At 49.9% G+C, this 20495-nt stretch overlaps 1 protein-coding gene and 1 long non-coding RNA gene across 5 annotated transcripts in view; one reads left to right on the forward strand and one right to left on the reverse strand.

Annotated features, from left to right (window-relative positions):
- Nucleotides 1-20495, forward strand: part of LOC140103789 (uncharacterized) — a 106662-nt gene that overhangs the window by 77827 nt on the left and 8340 nt on the right. The gene's annotated exons all lie outside the window — the stretch shown is intronic.
- Nucleotides 2377-20495, reverse strand: part of CHCHD6 (coiled-coil-helix-coiled-coil-helix domain containing 6) — a 173557-nt gene continuing 155438 nt past the window's right edge. For all 3 annotated transcript variants that reach the window (XM_072127026.1, XM_072127025.1, XM_072127024.1), the window contains one exon: nucleotides 2377-4422. In XM_072127026.1, coding sequence (XP_071983127.1) covers nucleotides 4399-4422 — 24 coding nt within the window. In that variant the 3' untranslated portion in view covers nucleotides 2377-4398. The remainder of the gene's footprint in view (nucleotides 4423-20495) is intronic.

Raw genomic sequence — 20495 nt, forward strand, 5'->3', positions numbered from 1 at the left:
TAGCGCCGGCCCTGATGGGACCCCCCACCCACCAATGGCGACTCCCAGCTGTCCATGTAGATTAGCTCTCCTCTAGAAGGAAAAATCCTGCCTCTCTAGTGTCCCCTATAGGCAGCTAGGGGTCACTACCAGACACGGCTCTCCTCTAGAAGGAAGAAGCCTGCCGCTCTAGTGTCCCCTATAGGCAGCTAGGCGTCACTACCAGACACGGCTCTCCTCTAGAAGGAAGAAACCTGTCTCTCTAGTGTCCCCTATAGGCAGCTAGGAGTCACTACCAGACACGGCTCTCCTCTAGAAGGAAGAAACCTGCCGCTCTAGTGTCCCCTATAGGCAGCTAGGAGTCACTACCAGACACGGCTCTCCTCTAGAAGGAAGAAACCTGCCTCTCTAGTGTCCCCTATAGGCAGCTAGGCGTCACTACCAGACACGGCTCTCCTCTAGAAGGAAGAAGCCTGCATCTCTAGTGTCCCCTATAGGCAGCTAGGGGTCACTACCAGACACGGCTCTCCTCTAGAAGGAAGAAGCCTGCCGCTCTAGTGTCCCCTATAGGCAGCTAGGCGTCACTACCAGACACGGCTCTCCTCTAGAAGGAAGAAACCTGTCTCTCTAGTGTCCCCTATAGGCAGCTAGGGGTCACTACCAGACACGGCTCTCCTCTAGAAGGAAGAAACCTGCCTCTCTAGTGTCCCCTATAGGCAGCTAGGAGTCACTACCAGACACAGCTCTCCTCTAGAAGGAAGAAACCTGTCTCTCTAGTGTCCCCTATAGGCAGCTAGGGGTCACTACCAGACACGGCTCTCCTCTAGAAGGAAGAAACCTGTCTCTCTAGTGTCCCCTATAGGCAGCTAGGGGTCACTACCAGACACGGCTCTCCTCTAGAAGGAAGAAACCTGCCGCTCTAGTGTCCCCTATAGGCAGCTAGGAGTCACTACCAGACACGGCTCTCCTCTAGAAGGAAGAAACCTGCCGCTCTAGTGTCCCCTATAGGCAGCTAGGCGTCACTACCAGACACGGCTCTCCTCTAGAAGGAAGAAACCTGCCGCTCTAGTGTCCCCTATAGGCAGCTAGGAGTCACTACCAGACACGGCTCTCCTCTAGAAGGAAGAAACCTGCCTCTCTAGTGTCCCCTATAGGCAGCTAGGGGTCACTACCAGACACGGCTCTCCTCTAGAAGGAAGAAACCTGCCGCTCTAGTGTCCCCTATAGGCAGCTAGGCGTCACTACCAGACACGGCTCTCCTCTAGAAGGAAGAAACCTGCCGCTCTAGTGTCCCCTATAGGCAGCTAGGAGTCACTACCAGACACGGCTCTCCTCTAGAAGGAAGAAACCTGCCTCTCTAGTGTCCCCTATAGGCAGCTAGGGGTCACTACCAGACACGGCTCTCCTCTAGAAGGAAGAAACCTGCCGCTCTAGTGTCCCCTATAGGCAGCTAGGCGTCACTACCAGACAAGGCTCTCCTCTAGAAGGAAGAAACCTGTCTCTCTAGTGTCCCCTATAGGCAGCTAGGCGTCACTACCAGACACGGCTCTCCTCTAGAAGGAAGAAACCTGCCTCTCTAGTGTCCCCTATAGGCAGCTAGGCGTCACTACCAGACACGGCTCTCCTCTAGAAGGAAGAAACCTGCCGCTCTAGTGTCCCCTATAGGCAGCTAGGCGTCACTACCAGACACGGCTCTCCTCTAGAAGGAAGAAGCCTGCCTCTCTAGTGTCCCCTATAGGCAGCTAGGAGTCACTACCAGACACGGCTCTCCTCTAGAAGGAAGAAACCTGCCGCTCTAGTGTCCCCTATAGGCAGCTAGGCGTCACTACCAGAGACGGCTCTCCTCTAGAAGGAAGAAACCTGCCTCTCTAGTGTCCCCTATAGGCAGCTAGGAGTCACTACCAGACACGGCTCTCCTCTAGAAGGAAGAAACCTGCCTCTCTAGTGTCCCCTATAGGCAGCTAGGTGTAGACAGATACGGGTTGACGAAGCGCAGGAGTGCGCGAAACGGCCCGTCGCCGAAGTCTTTCTTGTGCTGCACCTCCCTGTCACATGCATAAAGCAGAATAAAGAAGATTCCTGGGTGAGTGCCGCTACCTCTTGTCTTTATTTGTATGGATCTTCTATCTGGTGTAAGAAGCAGTGCACCACTCACACAGTCTCATCTACCCGGCCCCAAGTATTGTGTCCGTGCCTCTCCATTAATTGATCGCGTCTTGGTCTGGCAGTGCCGACATTCTAATCGGGTGACTTGGTAGCCCCCGACATTCCATTTTTACAATTGACTAGGTGTAGACACAGCTTTCCTAAAGAAGGAAGAGAACTAATATGAATAAATTACCTTTAAGACTCCCTCTACCATCCAGATCTAAATTACATACAAGCCCGAGGAGCATGAACATGCAAATTCTGTCACTTTATTTCATTTTTAATAGTTATACAAAAAAAACCTGTGGCAACATTGTGGCAATGACGATATATGGTGGCGATATACAAGGCGGCTCAGGGAGAGGAAGCCATAATGACAACTACAATCCTTAGTCTTTGGCACATGCAGAACCCATCAGACGGAGGAAACTCCCTACACCCTAATGGATCAAGGATATGGGGTCACACGCAGGCCCGGAGCTGCAGCTCTGAGCAGTAATGGGCGAAGAATACGGGGATATGGGGTCACACACAGGCCCGGTGCTGCAGCTCTGAGCAGTAATGGGCGGAGAATACTGGGATATGGGGTCACACACAGGCCCGAAGCTGCAGCTCTGAGCAGTAATGGACGGAGAATACGGGGATATGGGGTCACACACAGGCCCGGAGCTGCAGCTCTGAGCAGTAATGGACGGAGAATACTGGGATATGGGGTCACACACAGGCCCGGAGCTGCAGCTCTGAGCAGTAATGGACGGAGAATACGGGGACATGGGGTCACACACAGGCCCAGAGCTGCAGCTCTGAGCAGTAATGGACGGAGAATACTGGGATATGGGGTCACACACAGGCCCGGAGCTGCAGCTCTGAGCAGTAATGGACGGAGAATACTGGGATATGGGGTCACACACAGGCCCGGAGCTGCAGCTCTGAGCAGTAATGGACGGAGAATACAGGGACATAGGGTCACACACAGGCCCGGAGCTGCAGCTCTGAGCAGTAATGGACGGAGAATACGGGGATATGGGGTCACACACAGGCCCGGAGCTGCAGCTCTGAGCAGTAATGGCGGAGAATACAGGGATATGGGGTCACACACAGGCCCGGAGCTGCAGCTCTGAGCAGTAATGGACGGAGAATACGGGGACATAGGGTCACACACAGGCCCGGGGTCATACATCATGTGACCGCAGAGATGACCCCAATCTGGCTGCCACAAGTACCACCCAGCTTTCCCAAGGTAAGAGTGGACTGCGGGAATGTATTAATAAGGCAGAACTACCATTCAGGACGCTGGGAAAGCTGGGTGAGGATGTGGTCTGCAGGACAGATATAACTAGTACAACATGTGAGGAGGCGGCCAGTGTGTGTGATACCCAAATATAAGGTGCAGAGATCAGGCTAGCCCTCATAAAGAGTCTGAGGGGCGGAGCATGACTCCTTTCGCTATAGTGTTCTCCTAATCCATGCGAGTGTCACACCTGGAGAGCTCCATGAATAGATGAGAACTGATGACATCACTGATACAAACCATGATGTCACCACTGCAGAAGCAAAGAGGGAAACCATCAGCAGGTGTGACCATACAGAGAGATGGAGAGACCATGGAGAGATGTGTAATGAGAACGCTGTGTATATCAGTAGCAGCAGGACTGTGATATATGGATTTATATTCCTGGATTGTACTGGGGTCGTGTCCTCACACTGCTGTGCTCTGTGCGCTCTGCAATGAGCTGCCCTGAGTGACTGCTGTGTAGTATTCAATGAGAAATATTCTACAGACTTTATGCAGAAGGAGCACAGCAGTGTGAGGACACATATCCCCAGAATCACAGTCCTGCTGCTAATAACAACACACACAAAGGTCTGATTACACATCTCTCCAGGGACAATACATAACACTGGCTACAGAGAGCACAGAGCACAGCCGTGTGAGGACACTCCCTTGGTATAATCCTGGAATGTAAATCCACATATCACAGTCCTGCTGCTACTAACACCATACACAGAGGTCTGATTACACGTATCTCCAGGGATAATACATAACACTGGCGGCAGCTGCTGACAGGTTCCCTATAAGTGACTTGCTCAGTCTCTGTAGTCTATATGGACCTCCACTACACAGTGGCCGCCTCCGGGGTTAATAATAGAATTCATATAATGCAGCGTTCCTGGTATATAATGTACATTAACCCTTGGAGAGCCTGCAGTCAGTCTTCGGGTCGTCCTCTCGCTCTCTCTGGGCCGCCGGCGCCGCTCACAATGGGAGAATTATCGGTGATTGAAGAGCAGGTTCTGTAAGAGACGGAGGAGAGTTGAGTCGTAACATTTCCACGTTAACAAGAATATAATTACAGCGGAGAAGTCATCTCCTGGAATCGCTCATTTACAAAGTTTCCTCGGGTTCGGATCCGTGTAATCAGCGGCTGTGGATACAGGAGCCATGACAACCGCAGCGGCTACATCCACCGGACTCATAGCCCGGAATACAACTAGGAAGTTACTGGATACATCCCCTTTAAGGCGGGTGGTCGATATCATGTCAGGGGATATGAAGCAGTGGCGTCCCCCCCCCCCCCCAATATCCCATCTATCAGTCACATGATCTGCTTATTATACCCTCCCATTCCAGTGACTCGGACTGAGCTGCACTACCAGACACGGCCACTACACAACACATGGCGCTGTGACTAGAGCAGTCCATAGGAGAGGTTATCAGTGTGCACATCCTGGAGGACCCCCCATAACATCATAACCACATGTAGCTTATTAAGGATTATATCCAGCCTGATGATCATTCATTCGCTATTCATACACATGGGGGTCCGGAGCAGATTAGTGGAGGTCCGACACTGCCGGAAACCCCCACAGATGTTCGGTGCTGCTCGCTGTGTACTGGTCAGACCAGGGTATCGCAGCTCAACTCTTTTATTTAAAAGGACACTCCAGTCACAGCTGATTCATTGCATTCTACCTCCCTGGAGTCCAGCTCCTCCCTCCAGGCCCTGCACAAGGTAGAATTCAATGAATCAGCTGTGGCTGGAGGATCCCTTTAATGGGAGTCAGGCTGCAATACTCAGTTCAGCCACTACACAGATAATGGCACTGTGTCTGATTAAACAGCTCAACCAACTCTCCCTTAGAGAGCGATAGTGGAGAAGTTCACTAGGGAACAGAGCACAGCAGTGTGAGGACACAGCTCAAGTACAATCCTGTAATCTAAATCCTGTAATGTGTCACAGTCCTGCTGCTACTAACAACATACACAAAGGTCTGATTACACATCTCTCCAGTGACAATACATAACTCTGGCTGCAAAGAGCACAGCAGTGTGAGGACACCGCCCCCAGTGTACTTGGAGGAGATACAATCCTGGAATATAAATCCGTATATCACAGTCCTGCTGCTACTAACAACATACACAAAGGTCTGATTACACATCTCTCCAGTGACAATACATAACTCTGGCTGCACAGAGCACAGCAGTGTGAGGACACCGCCCCCAGTGTACTTGGAGGAGATACAATCCTGGAATATAAATCCGTACATCACAGTCCTGCTGCTACTAACAACATACACAAAGGTCTGATTACACATCTCTCCAGGGACAATACATAACTCTGGCTGCACAGAGCACAGCAGTGTGAGGACACCGCCCCCAGTGTACTTGGAGGAGATACAATCCTGGAATATAAATCCGTATATCACAGTCCTGCTGCTACTAACAACATACACAAAGGTCTGATTACACATCTCTCCAGTGACAATACATAACTCTGGCTGCACAGAGCACAGCAGTGTGAGGACACCGCCCCCAGTGTACTTGGAGGAGATACAATCCTGGAATATAAATCCGTACATCACAGTCCTGCTGCTACTAACAACATACACAAAGGTCTGATTACACATCTCTCCAGGGACAATACATAACTCTGGCTGCACAGAGCACAGCAGTGTGAGGACATGCCCCCAGTGTACTTGGAGGAGATACAATCCTGGAATATAAATCCATATATCACAGTCCTGCTGCTACTAACAACTCACACAAAGGTCTGATTACACAACTCACATGTCCTGTGATATCACCGGTGCAGAACGTCTCAGACATCGCAGAAATGTGTAATATTAGAGGAATGTACAAATCTCTCCCAGCAAATCACTGACTCGGATCATTCCACAACGGATACAAACGTTCCGGCCGGCGGCTCCGGAAGGTTCTGCTTCATCTGATGTGCTGGGTTTATGCAGTGCACCAAGGAATATCAATGACCTTCATCCTGAGGGCCGGCTACCACCCGCCACAGGGGGAGAAACACACAGCAAAGGGTTAATAGTATTCTAGGCAGAGGTCTCCATGTGGGGGAACTACAACCCCCAGCATGCCTGAACACAGACCACAGGGGTGTACAGGCACTTCTTACCATATAGAAAAACCATGTAAAAATTTATATATCCACCTATTTAGACCATATATATCTATCCAAACCACAAAATCATTAATTGGAGGTGACCACCATGGTAGAGGGTGTGAATACTTATACAACCACGACATTATACTGCTCCCATACATCCACAATATAAAATGGAGAAACCCGCTCAATAATCCGGGCTTAAACATGTCTTCCATCACTTTGCGTCTACAGCTCCAGTACAGATCTAATGCGTTTCCATAGATACAGACTACAGCAAACACTGTGTAGTCTGATCCCGCCTCCATCTTTTTCTTTTCTTACTTGCTCTAACATAGTAGAAAAGTGGATGGAAGGAAGGAAGGAAGCAACGCATCCCAGCAGAATCTGTCAGAACCTGCACAGGAGCTGCATACATAAAACGAGAGACTTATTTTTTTTTTGTAGTTTAAAAAAAAAAAACACAGTAGAAAAATTCCGATATTTCATAAAGGAGACACTCTGATAGCAGAATCAGTGTCCTCTTACACCAAGGTCCATATAGTCAGGGGTAGAACAACCTACGTCCCAACTCTCTGGATGGAAGAGGATGGAGCAGGAAGCTGGTGGCACAACCATTAGTCGTGCAGGAATGTAGGACATACTGCATCTCTCACCTTCTACAGTCCTGCAGATTTCTAGCCACGTGCTGGGTGGTGGCAGGTAAGTAACTAGAGCGCGGTGGCTCAGTGGTTAGCATTACAGCCTTGCAGCGCTGGGGACCTGGGTTTAAATCCCAGGGTCAACATCTGTAAAGTGTTTGTATGTTCTCTCCGTGTTTACGTGGGTTTCCTCCGGTTTCCTCTCACACTCCAAAACATACTGGTATGACCTTTAGCTGCCGGGTATCACATGCGCTGAGGATGACACGTGTCGCTTTATATGGCGGTTTCTCCCGTAAGCGAGGACGCTGCGTCAGCGAAACAAATGGACGAATAAAAACCCCCAAAATTTGTAGTTATTCTACATCACACCTGGTGTACATTCACTGTATACAATCCGTACATATGGGATAAATGACCCGTGCTGCAGAGTCTTTCTATGAGCCCCTTACACGTGCGGCGACAGAAATGACAGATGTGCGCAGTTTAAGCCAAACACGACCCATTAAAACTAAACCTGATGTATACAAGTGAAATCTGTCACGCTTAAAATAGCAAAAACTGCCCCGGGGGGAAGCGCCATTGTAGTCCTAATAATACACCGCACTCACTGCCACCAAAGACCAGCCGCTTCCCTGCAGCAGGGTGTCCATGCATCGCCCCGGATCCGCTCACTGCCCCCACCAGAACACCTGACTCCAAGCTCAGCTGGGAGGGACCCCAAACCGTGGTGGAAAATTCACCCAAACTCCATGTCACGCAGAATGGCGGCATTACCCCTGCCAGGGAGCAACACAGTATCTATTGCAGAAACAGTCCAGTCTTGTGTTATGGAGCCAGATTTTGCCCATGTTCCTGCCTGTGCTGCTCCATGGTTACTCGATGTTGTGATACAGGAGATGGAGACGTCTCTGGATACATGTATAATAGCGGTATAAGTACCTGCGGTAGAGAGCTCCCACGGTGTAAATAACAGTGAATGGCTGGCGCCCTGCGGAGAGCACAGAGATGGAAGACGTTGTGTCTACCTCACAATAAAGGACATGGTAGCGGGTGGGGGGGGGATTCCTCCTGCATCGGGGGGGCTCGGGATAATAAAGTATGGAGAAGTGGTCACTCATTTAGTAAGATTGTGGATACATTGAGAGTGTTCAACTTGTCGCCTATTCAGACTGTGACCTCGCATTGGAGGCGGAATAGTAAGAATGTAACCGCCGCTGCTAATGTGCGAGAAAAAAGGCAAGAAATAAAGTCTTGGAGAACTTTCCTGGAGCTGCGGGTCTGGCCCGATTTCCGCAGCAGAAAGCTTTGAATGGGAGGCGCGCGGTGCGCCTGGTGACACTTCATAAAAGGGGCTTTGTTCTGTAAGACGCCAGTACCGTACACTTAGCTCCGGCACCACACGCCGCCATGTGTCACTCTCCGCGTTACAAGACGTTTTCAAGTGAGAGGACAAAAAAAATTAAAGCCGGACGCCATTGTCTCGCCGTCGTACGCCGCGGTCTGTAGTGGGGGCCGCACCGCTGCGAGGTACAAAGAGCCAGGAAACGATTCAAAAGGAGGAGAGCGCAGCCGTCTATCCTCGCCAATGATTTAAGTGTCGTTACTCTTAATTGCTCGGCTCCGGGGTGGGGGGGAAGGGGGGGGGGGGAAATGGACTCCGGAGAACCTGTTAATTCTTATTAAATTGAAAAGCGCCAGCGGGGGGGAGATTATACCAGAAAGAAGGAAACTTGTTACTATAACCACCGACAAGATGGAAGCCAAGTCTCTGCCCCCGCGCGGTGCTCAGGATTATGGGGATCAGTCACCGTGTCATGGAGGATGAGGCTCCTGTGCGCTGGAGACGTCACATGATGCTGTGATATCGACACGACGCAGGAAATGAATGTCAGACTATTGGGTGTTTCTCGGGGTGAATCTTCAGGGCTATGGAGGTCTATGGAGGCGACCACGGGGCTCCTGCAGGTGTGGCCCTAACATCATGCTGAGGGGGTCCGACATTGGACCCCAAAATCTCCTCCTGTGATCACCTAATGAAGTTAGGTTCAGCTTTTTACATCAGTGACTTGCTTACTTTGATAGGTGATTGCAGGAGGAGTCTGTGAATTGCGTTTAAAACGCCAAATACGAACACGTCCTATCCCTGGAGCTCATTTTTGCCCAAACACTGGAGGAGGTCAGGGCAGCCAGGGCGCAGGAGGAGGTCAGGGCAGCCAGGGCGCAGGAGGTGGTCAGGGCAGCCAGGGCGCAGGAGGTGGTCAGGGCAGCCAGGGCGCAGGAGGTGGTCAGGGCAGCCAGGGCGCAGGAGGAGGTCAGGGCAGCTAGGGCGCAGGAGGAGGTCAGGGCAGCCAGGGCGCAGGAGGAGGTCAGGGCAGGCAGGGCACAGGCAGAGGTCAGGGCAGCCAGGGCGCAGGAGGTGGTCAGGGCAGCCAGGGCGCAGGAGGAGGTCGGGGCAGCCAGGGCGCAGGAGGAGGCCGGGGCAGCCAGGGCGCAGGAGGAAGTCAGGGCAGGCAGGGCACAGGCAGAGGTCAGGGCAGCCAGGGCGCAGGAGGTGGTCAGGGCAGCCAGGGCGCAGGAGGTGGTCAGGGCAGCCAGGGCGCAGGAGGAGGTCAGGGCAGGCAGGGCGCAGGAGGAGGTCAGGGCAGCCAGGGCGCAGGAGGTGGTCAGGGCAGCCAGGGCGCAGGAGGAGGTCAGGGCAGGCAGGGCACAGGCAGAGGTCAGGGCAGCCAGGGCGCAGGAGGTGGTCAGGGCAGCCAGGGCGCAGGAGGTGGTCAGGGCAGCCAGGGCGCAGGAGGAGGTCAGGGCAGCCAGGGCGCAGGAGGAGGTCAGGGCAGGCAGGGCACAGGCAGAGGTCAGGGCAGCCAGGGCGCAGGAGGTGGTCAGGGCAGCCAGGGCGCAGGAGGTGGTCAGGGCAGCCAGGGCGCAGGAGGAGGTCAGGGCAGCCAGGGCGCAGGAGGAGGTCAGGGCAGGCAGGGCACAGGCAGAGGTCAGGGCAGCCAGGGCGCAGGAGGTGGTCAGGGCAGCCAGGGCGCAGGAGGAGGTCAGGGCAGCCAGGGAGCAGGAGGTGGTCAGGGCAGCCAGGGCGCAGGAGGTGGTCAGGGCAGCCAGGGCGCAGGAGGTGGTCAGCGCAGGGCACAGGAGGAGGTCAGTGCAGCCTCAGAATTTTACTCAAAAGCCGCCTTTATTTAACAATGATTTGTGATTTAAATTGATCTAACTTATGGGGCTAATCCTCAAGAGGTTATCAAAGCAATCACCTGGTGTTGGAATCTGGACAGTGCTACAGGGAGACCACCGAGTTGCTACCTCTTGGAATAGTCTCCATTGAGTGGCAGGTTGAGAGAGAGCGATGCAGGGAACCCGAGTGACAGGTGAAGATGTGGTCAGAAGACAAGCTGAGGTCAGAACAGGAGGCGGAGTGAGCAGTCACTCAGGCCGAGGTCAGGGCAGACTACACACAGGCCGGAAGGGTGCAACTCTGTTGGATACTATAGGGTTAGGAAGTTTTGCTCAGGAAAGTTCCTATGGAAACAAGGCGCCTTAACACTCCAGAGGTGCAGGTTCTTAAAGGGCCACTACACCCTGCTGATCCCTCTGTGCGTGGCCGAGGGGGGCGCTGCTCGGTCATTACCGCGCAGTCATGTGTTACCAGTCGTCTGTTAATGATACAATGTGTATTGTCGAGTAGATCCACGTCCTTCACGCTCGGCCTGCGGAACAATGTGCTCATGTGTGACACTCATTCTATATTTATAGATACAAGACGCGGATAAAACACACAAACAAACCGCTGATAAGGATTCAATTATGTATCATGCCCCGCGCCTCCTGACCTCTCGCCTGGGAAATGTGAGATGAGACTCATTTGGAGGTCGTTCTCCGCACGTTTCTCCCGGACCAGGGCGCTGTGCTCAGCAGGCGATTAGCGGCGGCCACAATACAGGAGATTACAAAATATGCAGTTTTCTATACATCTGCGCTTTCTAATGCTGGGCCATTTACTGGAGCAAAAATACAGAGAGTAACAACGGAGCAGAACCGCCGCCCCCTATATACTGTATATATATGTCACCGATCCAAACGGAGAACCATTGTAGCCTGATCACAGCGGGACCGGAGTGCTCTGTAATAGGAACTGGTGTCCAAGAGATGAGACCCCCCCCTCCAACGGATGTATTATAATACACAGTGATGTCACAGTACAGGGATAATACACACAGCGATGTCACAGTACAGGGATAATACACACAGTGGTGTCACAGTACAGGGATAATACACACAGTGGTGTCACAGTACATGGATAATACACACAGTGATGTCACAGTACAGGGATAATACACACAGTGATGTCACAGTACAGGGATAATACACACAGCGATGTCACAGTACAGGGATAATACACACAGCGATGTCACAGTACAGGGATAATACACACAGTGATGTCACAGTACAGGGATAATACACACAGTGATGTCACAGTACAGGGGATAATACACACAGTGATGTCACAGTACAGGGGATAATACACACAGTGATGTCACAATACAGGGATAATACACACAGCGATGTCACAGTACAGGGATAATACACACAGTGATGTCACAGTACAGAGGATAATACACAGTGATGTCACAGTACAGGGATAATACACACAGTGATGTCACAGTGCAGGGATAATACACACAGTGATGGCACAGTACAGGGATAATACACAGCGATGTCACAGTACAGGGAGAATACACACAGTGATGTCACAGTACAGAGATAATACACACAGTGATGTCACAGTACAGGGATAATACACACAGTGATGGCACAGTACAGGGATAATACACAGCGATGTCACAGTACAGGGATGATACACACAGCGATGTCACAGTACAGAGATAATACACACAGCGATGTCACAGTACAGGGATAATACACACAGCGATGTCACAGTACAGGGATCATACACACAGCGATGTCACAGTACAGGGATCATACACACAGCGATGTCACAGTACAGGGATAATACACACAGTGATGTCACAGTACAGAGATAATACACACAGTGATGTCACAGTACAGGGATAATACACACAGTGATGTCACAGTACAGGGATAATACACACAGTGATGTCACAGTACAGGGATAATACACACAGTGATGTCACAGTACAGGGATAATACACACAGTGATGTCACAGTACAGGGATAATACACACAGCGATGTCACAGTACAGGGATAATACACACAGCGATGTCACAGTACAGGGATAATACACACAGCGATGTCACAGTACAGGATAATACACACAGTGATGTCACAGTACAGGGATCATACACACAGTGATGTCACAGTACAGGATAATACACACAGTGATGTCACAGTACAGGGATCATACACACAGCGATGTCACAGTACAGAGATAATACACACAGCGATGTCACAGTACAGGGATAGTACACAAAGTGATGTCACAGTACAGAGATAATACACACAGTGATGTCACAGTACAGGGATAATACACACAGTGATGTCACAGTACAGGGATAATACACACAGTGATGTCACAGTACAGGGATAATACACACAGTGATGTCACAGTACAGGGATAATACACACAGTGATGTCCTAGTACAGGGATAATACACACAGTGATGTCCTAGTACAGGGATAATACACACAGTGATGTCACAGTACAGGGATCATACACACAGCGATGTCACAGTACAGAGATAATACACACAGCGATGTCACAGTACAGGGATAGTACACAAAGTGATGTCACAGTACAGAGATAATACACACAGTGATGTCACAGTACAGGGATAATACACACAGTGATGTCACAGTACAGGGATAATACACACAGTGATGTCACAGTACAGGGATAATACACACAGTGATGTCACAGTACAGGGATAATACACACAGTGATGTCCTAGTACAGGGATAATACACACAGTGATGTCACAGTACAGGGATAATACACACAGTGATGTCACGGTACAGGGATAATACACACAGTGATGTCACAGTACAGGGATAATACCCACAGTGATGTCACAGTACAGGGATAATACCCACAGTGATGTCACAGTACAGGGGACAATACACACAGTGATGTCACAGTACAGAGATAATACCCACAGTGATGTCACAGTACAGGGATAATACACACAGTGATGTCACGGTACAGGGATAATACACACAGTGATGTCACGGTACAGGGGTAATACACACAGCGATGTCACAGTACAGGGATAATACACACAGTGATGTCACAGTACAGAGATAATACACACAGTGATGTCACAGTACAGGTATAATACACACATTGATGTCACAGTACAGGGATAATACACACAGCGATGTCACGGTGCAGGGATAGTACACACAGCGATGTCACGGTGCAGGGATAATACACACAGTGATGTCACAGTACAGGGATAATACACACAGCGATGTCACAGTACAGGGATAATACACACAGCGATGTCACAGTACAGGATAATACACACAGTGATGTCACAGTACAGGGATCATACACACAGTGATGTCACAGTACAGGATAATACACACAGTGATGTCACAGTACAGGGATCATACACACAGCGATGTCACAGTACAGGGATAATACACACAGCGATGTCACAGTACAGGGATAATACACACAGTGATGTCACAGTACAGGGATAATACACACAGTGATGTCACAGTACAGGGATAATACACACAGCGATGTCACAGTACAGGGATAATACACACAGTGATGTCACAGTACAGGGATAATACACACAGTGATGTCACAGTACAGGGATAATACACACAGTGATGTCACAGTACAGGGATAATACACACAGTGATGTCACAGTACAGGGATAATACACACAGTGATGTCACAGTACAGGAATAATACACACAGTGATGTCCTAGTACAGGGATAATACACACAGTGATGTCACGGTACAGGGATAATACACATAGCGATGTCACAGTACAGGGATAATACACACAGCGATGTCACGGTACAGGGATAATACACACAGTGATGTCACAGTACAGGGATAATACCCACAGTGATGTCACAGTACAGGGGACAATACACACAGTGATGTCACAGTACAGAGATAATACCCACAGTGATGTCACAGTACAGGGATAATACACACAGTGATGTCACGGTACAGGGATAATACACACAGTGATGTCACGGTACAGGGGTAATACACACAGTGATGTCACAGTACAGGGATAATACACACAGTGATGTCACCGTACATAGATAATACACACAGTGATGTCACAGTACAGGGATAATACACACAGTGATGTCACAGTACAGGATATTACACACAGTGATGTCACAGTACAGAGATAATACACACGGTGATGTCACAGTACAGAGATAATACACACGGTGATGTCACAGTACAGGGATAATACACACAGTGATGTCACATTACAGGGATAATACACACAGTGATGTCACAGTACAGGGATAATACACACAGTGATGTCACACTACATAGATAATACACACAGTGATGTCACAGTACAGGGATAATACACACAGTGATGTCATTGCTCTGTCTGCTCTCCTGGTAGTTCGGCCCTTTAGTAAAACGGATGGATAGTAAAATGCTGTTTACTGGAACCTTACACCAGAAATCAGTCAGGTAAGTAGCATATGAGGCAGTGAGGATGAGGCAGTGAGGTAAGTAGCATATGAGGCAGTGAGGTAAGTAGCACATATGAGGCAGTGAGGTAAGTAGCATATGAGGCAGTGAGGTAAGTAGCACATATGAGGCAGTGAGGTACAAGGCTGCGCGGTGCGGTTGGTGGACGCAGCCGGATTGGTGCAGTGCGTCGCCAGGAAACTCGCAGTAACATCTTCGCCAGTGATCTGTGACTGATACACAAATAGTGGCGGAGCCGGAATATGAATAAGGTGAATAGCGGAGAGCGGCCGGAAGAGGAGCCGCAGCAGCTTTATTCAATCTTATAAGTAAATGAGATTTACAGTTTTCAGAACAACAAGGCGACCGGCGCTGAGCACACGTGATTACTAATACCCCGGGGTAACGAGTCCGGTGAGATCCATGGCCCCCGGCGCACACCTCCGCACCGGGACAGGTAATTGGCTAATAACCGCAGGTGGAGAAGGTCCATCTTCCGGCTGATTGGTGATTGTGAAGATATTGATTGCGGTGCTTACACCTAATAATCTGCAACAATGTGTCAATATTAAAAGGAAAGTAACAAAGGGAGAAGATACAAAGTGATAAACAAGTCACAACATCCGCTCCAACCAATCACTGACCGCCTGAGGCTGATGGGGCACGATGAGAGTTGTAGTACTGAAACAGTCTCATGAGAAACGTTACCATACAGACTGCAGCAGGACTGTGAAATATGGATTTATATTCCAGGATTGTAGCTGGGGGACGTCCTCACACTGCTGTGCTCTCTGCACTTGCCCGTCCCATACTACCTTCCTTCTAACTGATGTAGGGTTTAACTCAAAGCCTGAAACCTTTAGGGTGGTGGCACACGTCGCGTTTTGAACCCGTTTTTAGGTCGTTTTTAAGCAGACCGTTACAAACCGCATCCGTTTTTTGACCGTGTTAATTAAGATAATTGGGGAAAACTGTCAAAAACGGATGCGTTTTTTTAACGGAACGCTTACAAATGCAGAGTGCACAGAGCACAGCAGTGTGAGGACACCCTTCCCCCTTAGTGCACTTGAAATAGCTACAATCCTGGATGATAAATCCATATATCACAGTCCTTCTGCCGATAACATACACAAAGGTCTGATGACACATTTCACCAGGGACAATACATAACTGCAGTCTGCATGGTCACACCTGCTGACAGGTTCCCTTTAACCATTAGTCCTCACCCTGGCTATTGAGCCCCTTATCTACCCTGGACTTCTTTTTGTAACCTTTCTGTTTGCTCTTGCATCAATGTAGAAACAATCCCCCTATTGTTCCGGCCTCCTATGGACCCTCCAGTTATTCCTGCAGCACACGCGTTCCGTCACCCGACCAGGAGAACACGGGGAGTTTATTACTTTTGGCATCACATTTCCAATGACTCATTGTTTCTGAAAACGGCAAATCTCCAGAAGACGCCGATCCCTGGCAAACACCTTCCATTCTGCAGTAAACATTTTTTTTTTCCCGGAAATAATAAAAAATAATGAGGATGGATCTCGGCAGCGGATTATAACGCCGGCCCTTGTGTGTAATGAGGAAGTCAGTGATACATGGTGACGGAAAGCTGCTCTTAGCAGCCAATAGGAGTGAGCGGGGGCCCTGGGGTCTGTTATAACACCCCTGGATGATGACCTGTTTTTGTCATGCCACACATGGCGTTTTTGATCCGTTTTCAGTCCGTTTTTGACCTTTTACCATGCGTTTGGCTGCTTACAACCTGTTTATCTATTAAGATAATTGGGAAAAACGGACCAAAAACGCCATGTGTGGCATCACCCTTAAAGGTGAAATAAGAACATTTTAATAAAAGTGGCCGTTTCCTAGAGGGTTAAGGCGGAGCTTAACATTGTGCCGCGATGGAGTAGTCGTGTGCTGCAAAGACCTATATCATAAATGCGGGTCCTCGTCTGCAGAGACTTACCTCTACTGTGCAGGCCTATTATTAAGGCTCCTAATCACTTAAAGGGGTTTTCCAAACCCGACGCAGGTTCATATGGACCTAGACAATCTGGTATTCTGGGTCGCGCCACTTATATTGTGCAGGTGCCTCATCAGTTCCTTGCTGTTCATTAAGTTGTGACAAATGAGACCGATGATTTACTAAGCCATCACGTCTTCATGACGTCATCACTTAAAGGGGTTTTCCCACCATACAAGATAGGGCCCAACTTGCTGATCAGTGGGGGTTTCAGTGATGACACCCCCATAGATCACAAGAACGGGGGGTCTGAGTTATCTCCATCAAACCCCCGTTCTCGTGATCTGTGGGGTCTCATCACTGAGACCCCCACCGATCAGCAAGTTAGGCACTATCCAGGATAAGGCCTAACTTTAAGATCCAAAGGGAACAAAATCTGCAAAGGCCGGAATCACAAGCTCCCTCTGGACCTTTCTTCTCCTAGTGGTAAACACTGATCACTGCAGGTTCAGTCAAGATTCTAACTTACTTAAAGGGAGTCTCCACCACCTTCAACAAGCGTTATCATCTGCTGGCAGCTGGTTGTATAGTAATACATTGTGATCCCAAGATAGCATCATGTATTTAAATTATAAAGTTATTTGCAAAATATTCCCAGTTTAATCTGTATGCAAATGAGGCAGTTGGTGCACCCGAGTGTGTCCACAGCACCCGATGAAATGCTGTTCCTGCCTAGACTTTCCTCTCTCTTTCCAGTGTTGCCCCCATATGTCTCACAAATCTTCTGCTTATCTGTTGGAGAGGATGGTGGTCCAGGCAGGAACAGCAGTGTTATGGGTGCTAAGAACATGACCCAAGTGCACCAACTGCCTCATTAGCATATGGATTCAATTGGGAATTTCTTAGAGCAAAACAGACAGAAATAATAAAGATATTTCTGACATCGCAGGGCATTTCTCTACAACATGTTGGCAGCAGATTATAATAATTGGGGAGGTAGTAGACTCCCTTCAAGATAGACCCAAGATAGCACCGAAAGGAACACACAGGACAGGAGGGATATGCAGGACACCGCACGGTGGAAGTAATATTTAAAGGGATGTCCAGATGATCCCTGTGTACTGCTCGAAGCTGTTATACCAGAATCGCCTGTAGTGTTCCTTTAAGATGATTTACAACCCGAAAAATGAGCAACGTAGCCGCTCGTAGCGAGAGCCGAAAGATCAAACTTCAGAGACTCTGCTATTTTATGAACTGCTGCTTGGTGCTCGCTGATAAAGACACATCTGCTCTGCCTTCCCGCACTGTCCGCCGCGCCGTAATGGATACGACGAGGCCTCCGGGAGCATTTGTCATAAAACTGACAAATCCTGACGTGACTTTGGCATGAGGATAGCGGCAGATTGATGCCAAGGCAGGGAGGATCCGCCATTCTTCAGCGGGCGATGGGCACATCTTTCAGCAGGGTGTCCCTAATTAAAGGAAGGAAGGAAAAGACGGCCGCAGATTGATGGCTTTTGTGGGACGTCTTTTCACGCTCAATTTACGGGAGTATAAATCGTTCCGGGAACTTAAGAGGGGAAGAAGAGAGGAAGCAGAAAAGGCACTCAGAAGAGACTCTGAAAGTTTACGCACCCCCCCCCCCCCCCCTCTGCCGAGTGTTTGGTACATGAAGGGTCGCGGAGCGATCACAGAGCGGGCGTCAGCCGCCAGATGAAGGGGAGAGACGGATTCTAGGTGAGGCAAGGATCCGAGGCGAGATCTAGAGCGCTCCTGTCAGGAGGAACCACAAAAACGCCCAGAACTTCACAGAACTCGGAGGGAGAGAATAGAAGTAAAGATCGGATAGAGAATAGAGAATAACACGGGAGGAGAAGAAATGAGGAGTCTATGAATATAGGAGGGGGGACACTTATAGGGGGATTCTAAGGAAGAGAGAAACCCACCGGGAAAGGAATAAAATAATAAAACAAAACAACTTCCTAGCAAAGGTTTTTGGTTGCCTGTTCTTTCAGACCCGAAGCCATCCCTTTAGTCCCTGGGGGTCTCCTGGGGAAATTCCTTTGGTATCTGGGGGTCTCCCAGAGCCATCCCTTTTGGTCTCTGAGGAAGGGGGTCTCCAGGAACCATCCCTTTGGTCCCTGTGAGCCATCCCTTTGATCTCGGAAGGTCCGCGGGAACTATCCCTTTGGTCCCTTGGGGTCTCTCGGCCCATCCTTTGGTCCCTGGAGGTATTCAGGAGCCATCGCTTTGATCACTGGGGGTCTACTGGCCCATCCTTTGGTCCCTGGGCTATTCAGGAGCTATCCCTTTGGTCCCTTGGGGGTCTCCCGGCCCATCCTTTGGTCCCTGGGCATCTCCCGGCCCATCCTTTGGTCCCTGGGCGTCTCCTGGCACATCCTTTGGTCCCTGGGCATCTCCCGGACCATCCTTAGGGGTCTCCCGGACCATCCTTTGGTCCCTGGTGGTTTCCTGGCCCATCCTTTGGTCCCTGGGGGTCTCCCGGATTATCCTTTGGTTCCTGGGCGTCTCCCGGCCCATCCTTTGGTCCCTGGGCATCTCCCGGACCATCCTTAGGGGTCTCCCGGACCATCCTTTGGTCCCTGGTGGTTTCCTGGCCCATCCTTTGGTCCCTGGGGGTCTCCCGGATTATCCTTTGGTTCCTGGGCGTCTCCCGGCCCATCCTTTGGTCCCTGGGCGTCTCCCAGACCATCCTTTGGGGTCTCCCGGACCATCCTTTGGTCCTTGGTGGTTTCCTGGCCCATCCTTTGGTCCCTTGGGGGTCTCCTGGCCCATCCTTTGGTCCTTGGGCGTCTCCCGGCCCATCCTTTGGTCCTTGGGCGTCTCCCGGCCCATTCTTTGGTCCTTGGTGGCTTCCCGGCCCATCCTTTGGTCCCTGGGGGCAGCCTCCTATCTGTTACTACATACTACAGTCTCGTTGTGATAATGGACAGCGGTAGTTTTCAGGAACATTGGGCTTTATATTGTGTTTATCTTCACCTTCAGGATCAGATACACTCTGAGTAAGACACATTGACACGAGAGCCTCAGCTCTGCTGCTCCCCAGTCTCCAGATAAGAGGCGTCATTAAGCTTCTTAAGTAATAAAACCTGATAAATTGCTAATGTGCACACAACAAGCCGGGAAGTATGTGCCGAGAGGTTTTATCAGATCTCTTCACTTTTACCTGCTGCTAATCGTCATGTCCAGGAGAGAAACCTCAGCGGCCAATCAGATCACAGGACTGGTCACAGCAGCACAGAGTATTTCAGGAGGTTACAGAGCGAGTAGTGGGCTGATAGAGATACAGAACTCCTCCATCAAGGTTAATACATGCAACTTGTTTCAGATCAGTTTACACAATTAAAGGGATGTTCCTGACGGGTAGCGGCCCATTTGTCATTAGAATGAAGATGTAGCTGTCAGATCACAAGCTGCAATTGTAATTCCCCAGGTCCAATCGCCGGCGCCTGCTGAGCTTGTAATATCTCTCAGGTCCGCTTCCCTGCAAATGAATCCTGCAACAAGACAGTTTTGGCTAATCAGCTAAAATCTGTAACGAGAAAGATACGGAGCCTTAAAGGGAAAAGCCGCGCAAACAGATCGCAACTAATTACAATTATTTCTCTAGACAAACTTATTTGCATAGACCCGGAAAACTTGTAATGGAACATCTGCCAGAAAGTG

Source organism: Engystomops pustulosus, chromosome 10 (genome assembly GCF_040894005.1).
Source record: "Engystomops pustulosus chromosome 10, aEngPut4.maternal, whole genome shotgun sequence".
Lineage (NCBI taxonomy): Eukaryota > Metazoa > Chordata > Amphibia > Anura > Leptodactylidae > Engystomops > Engystomops pustulosus.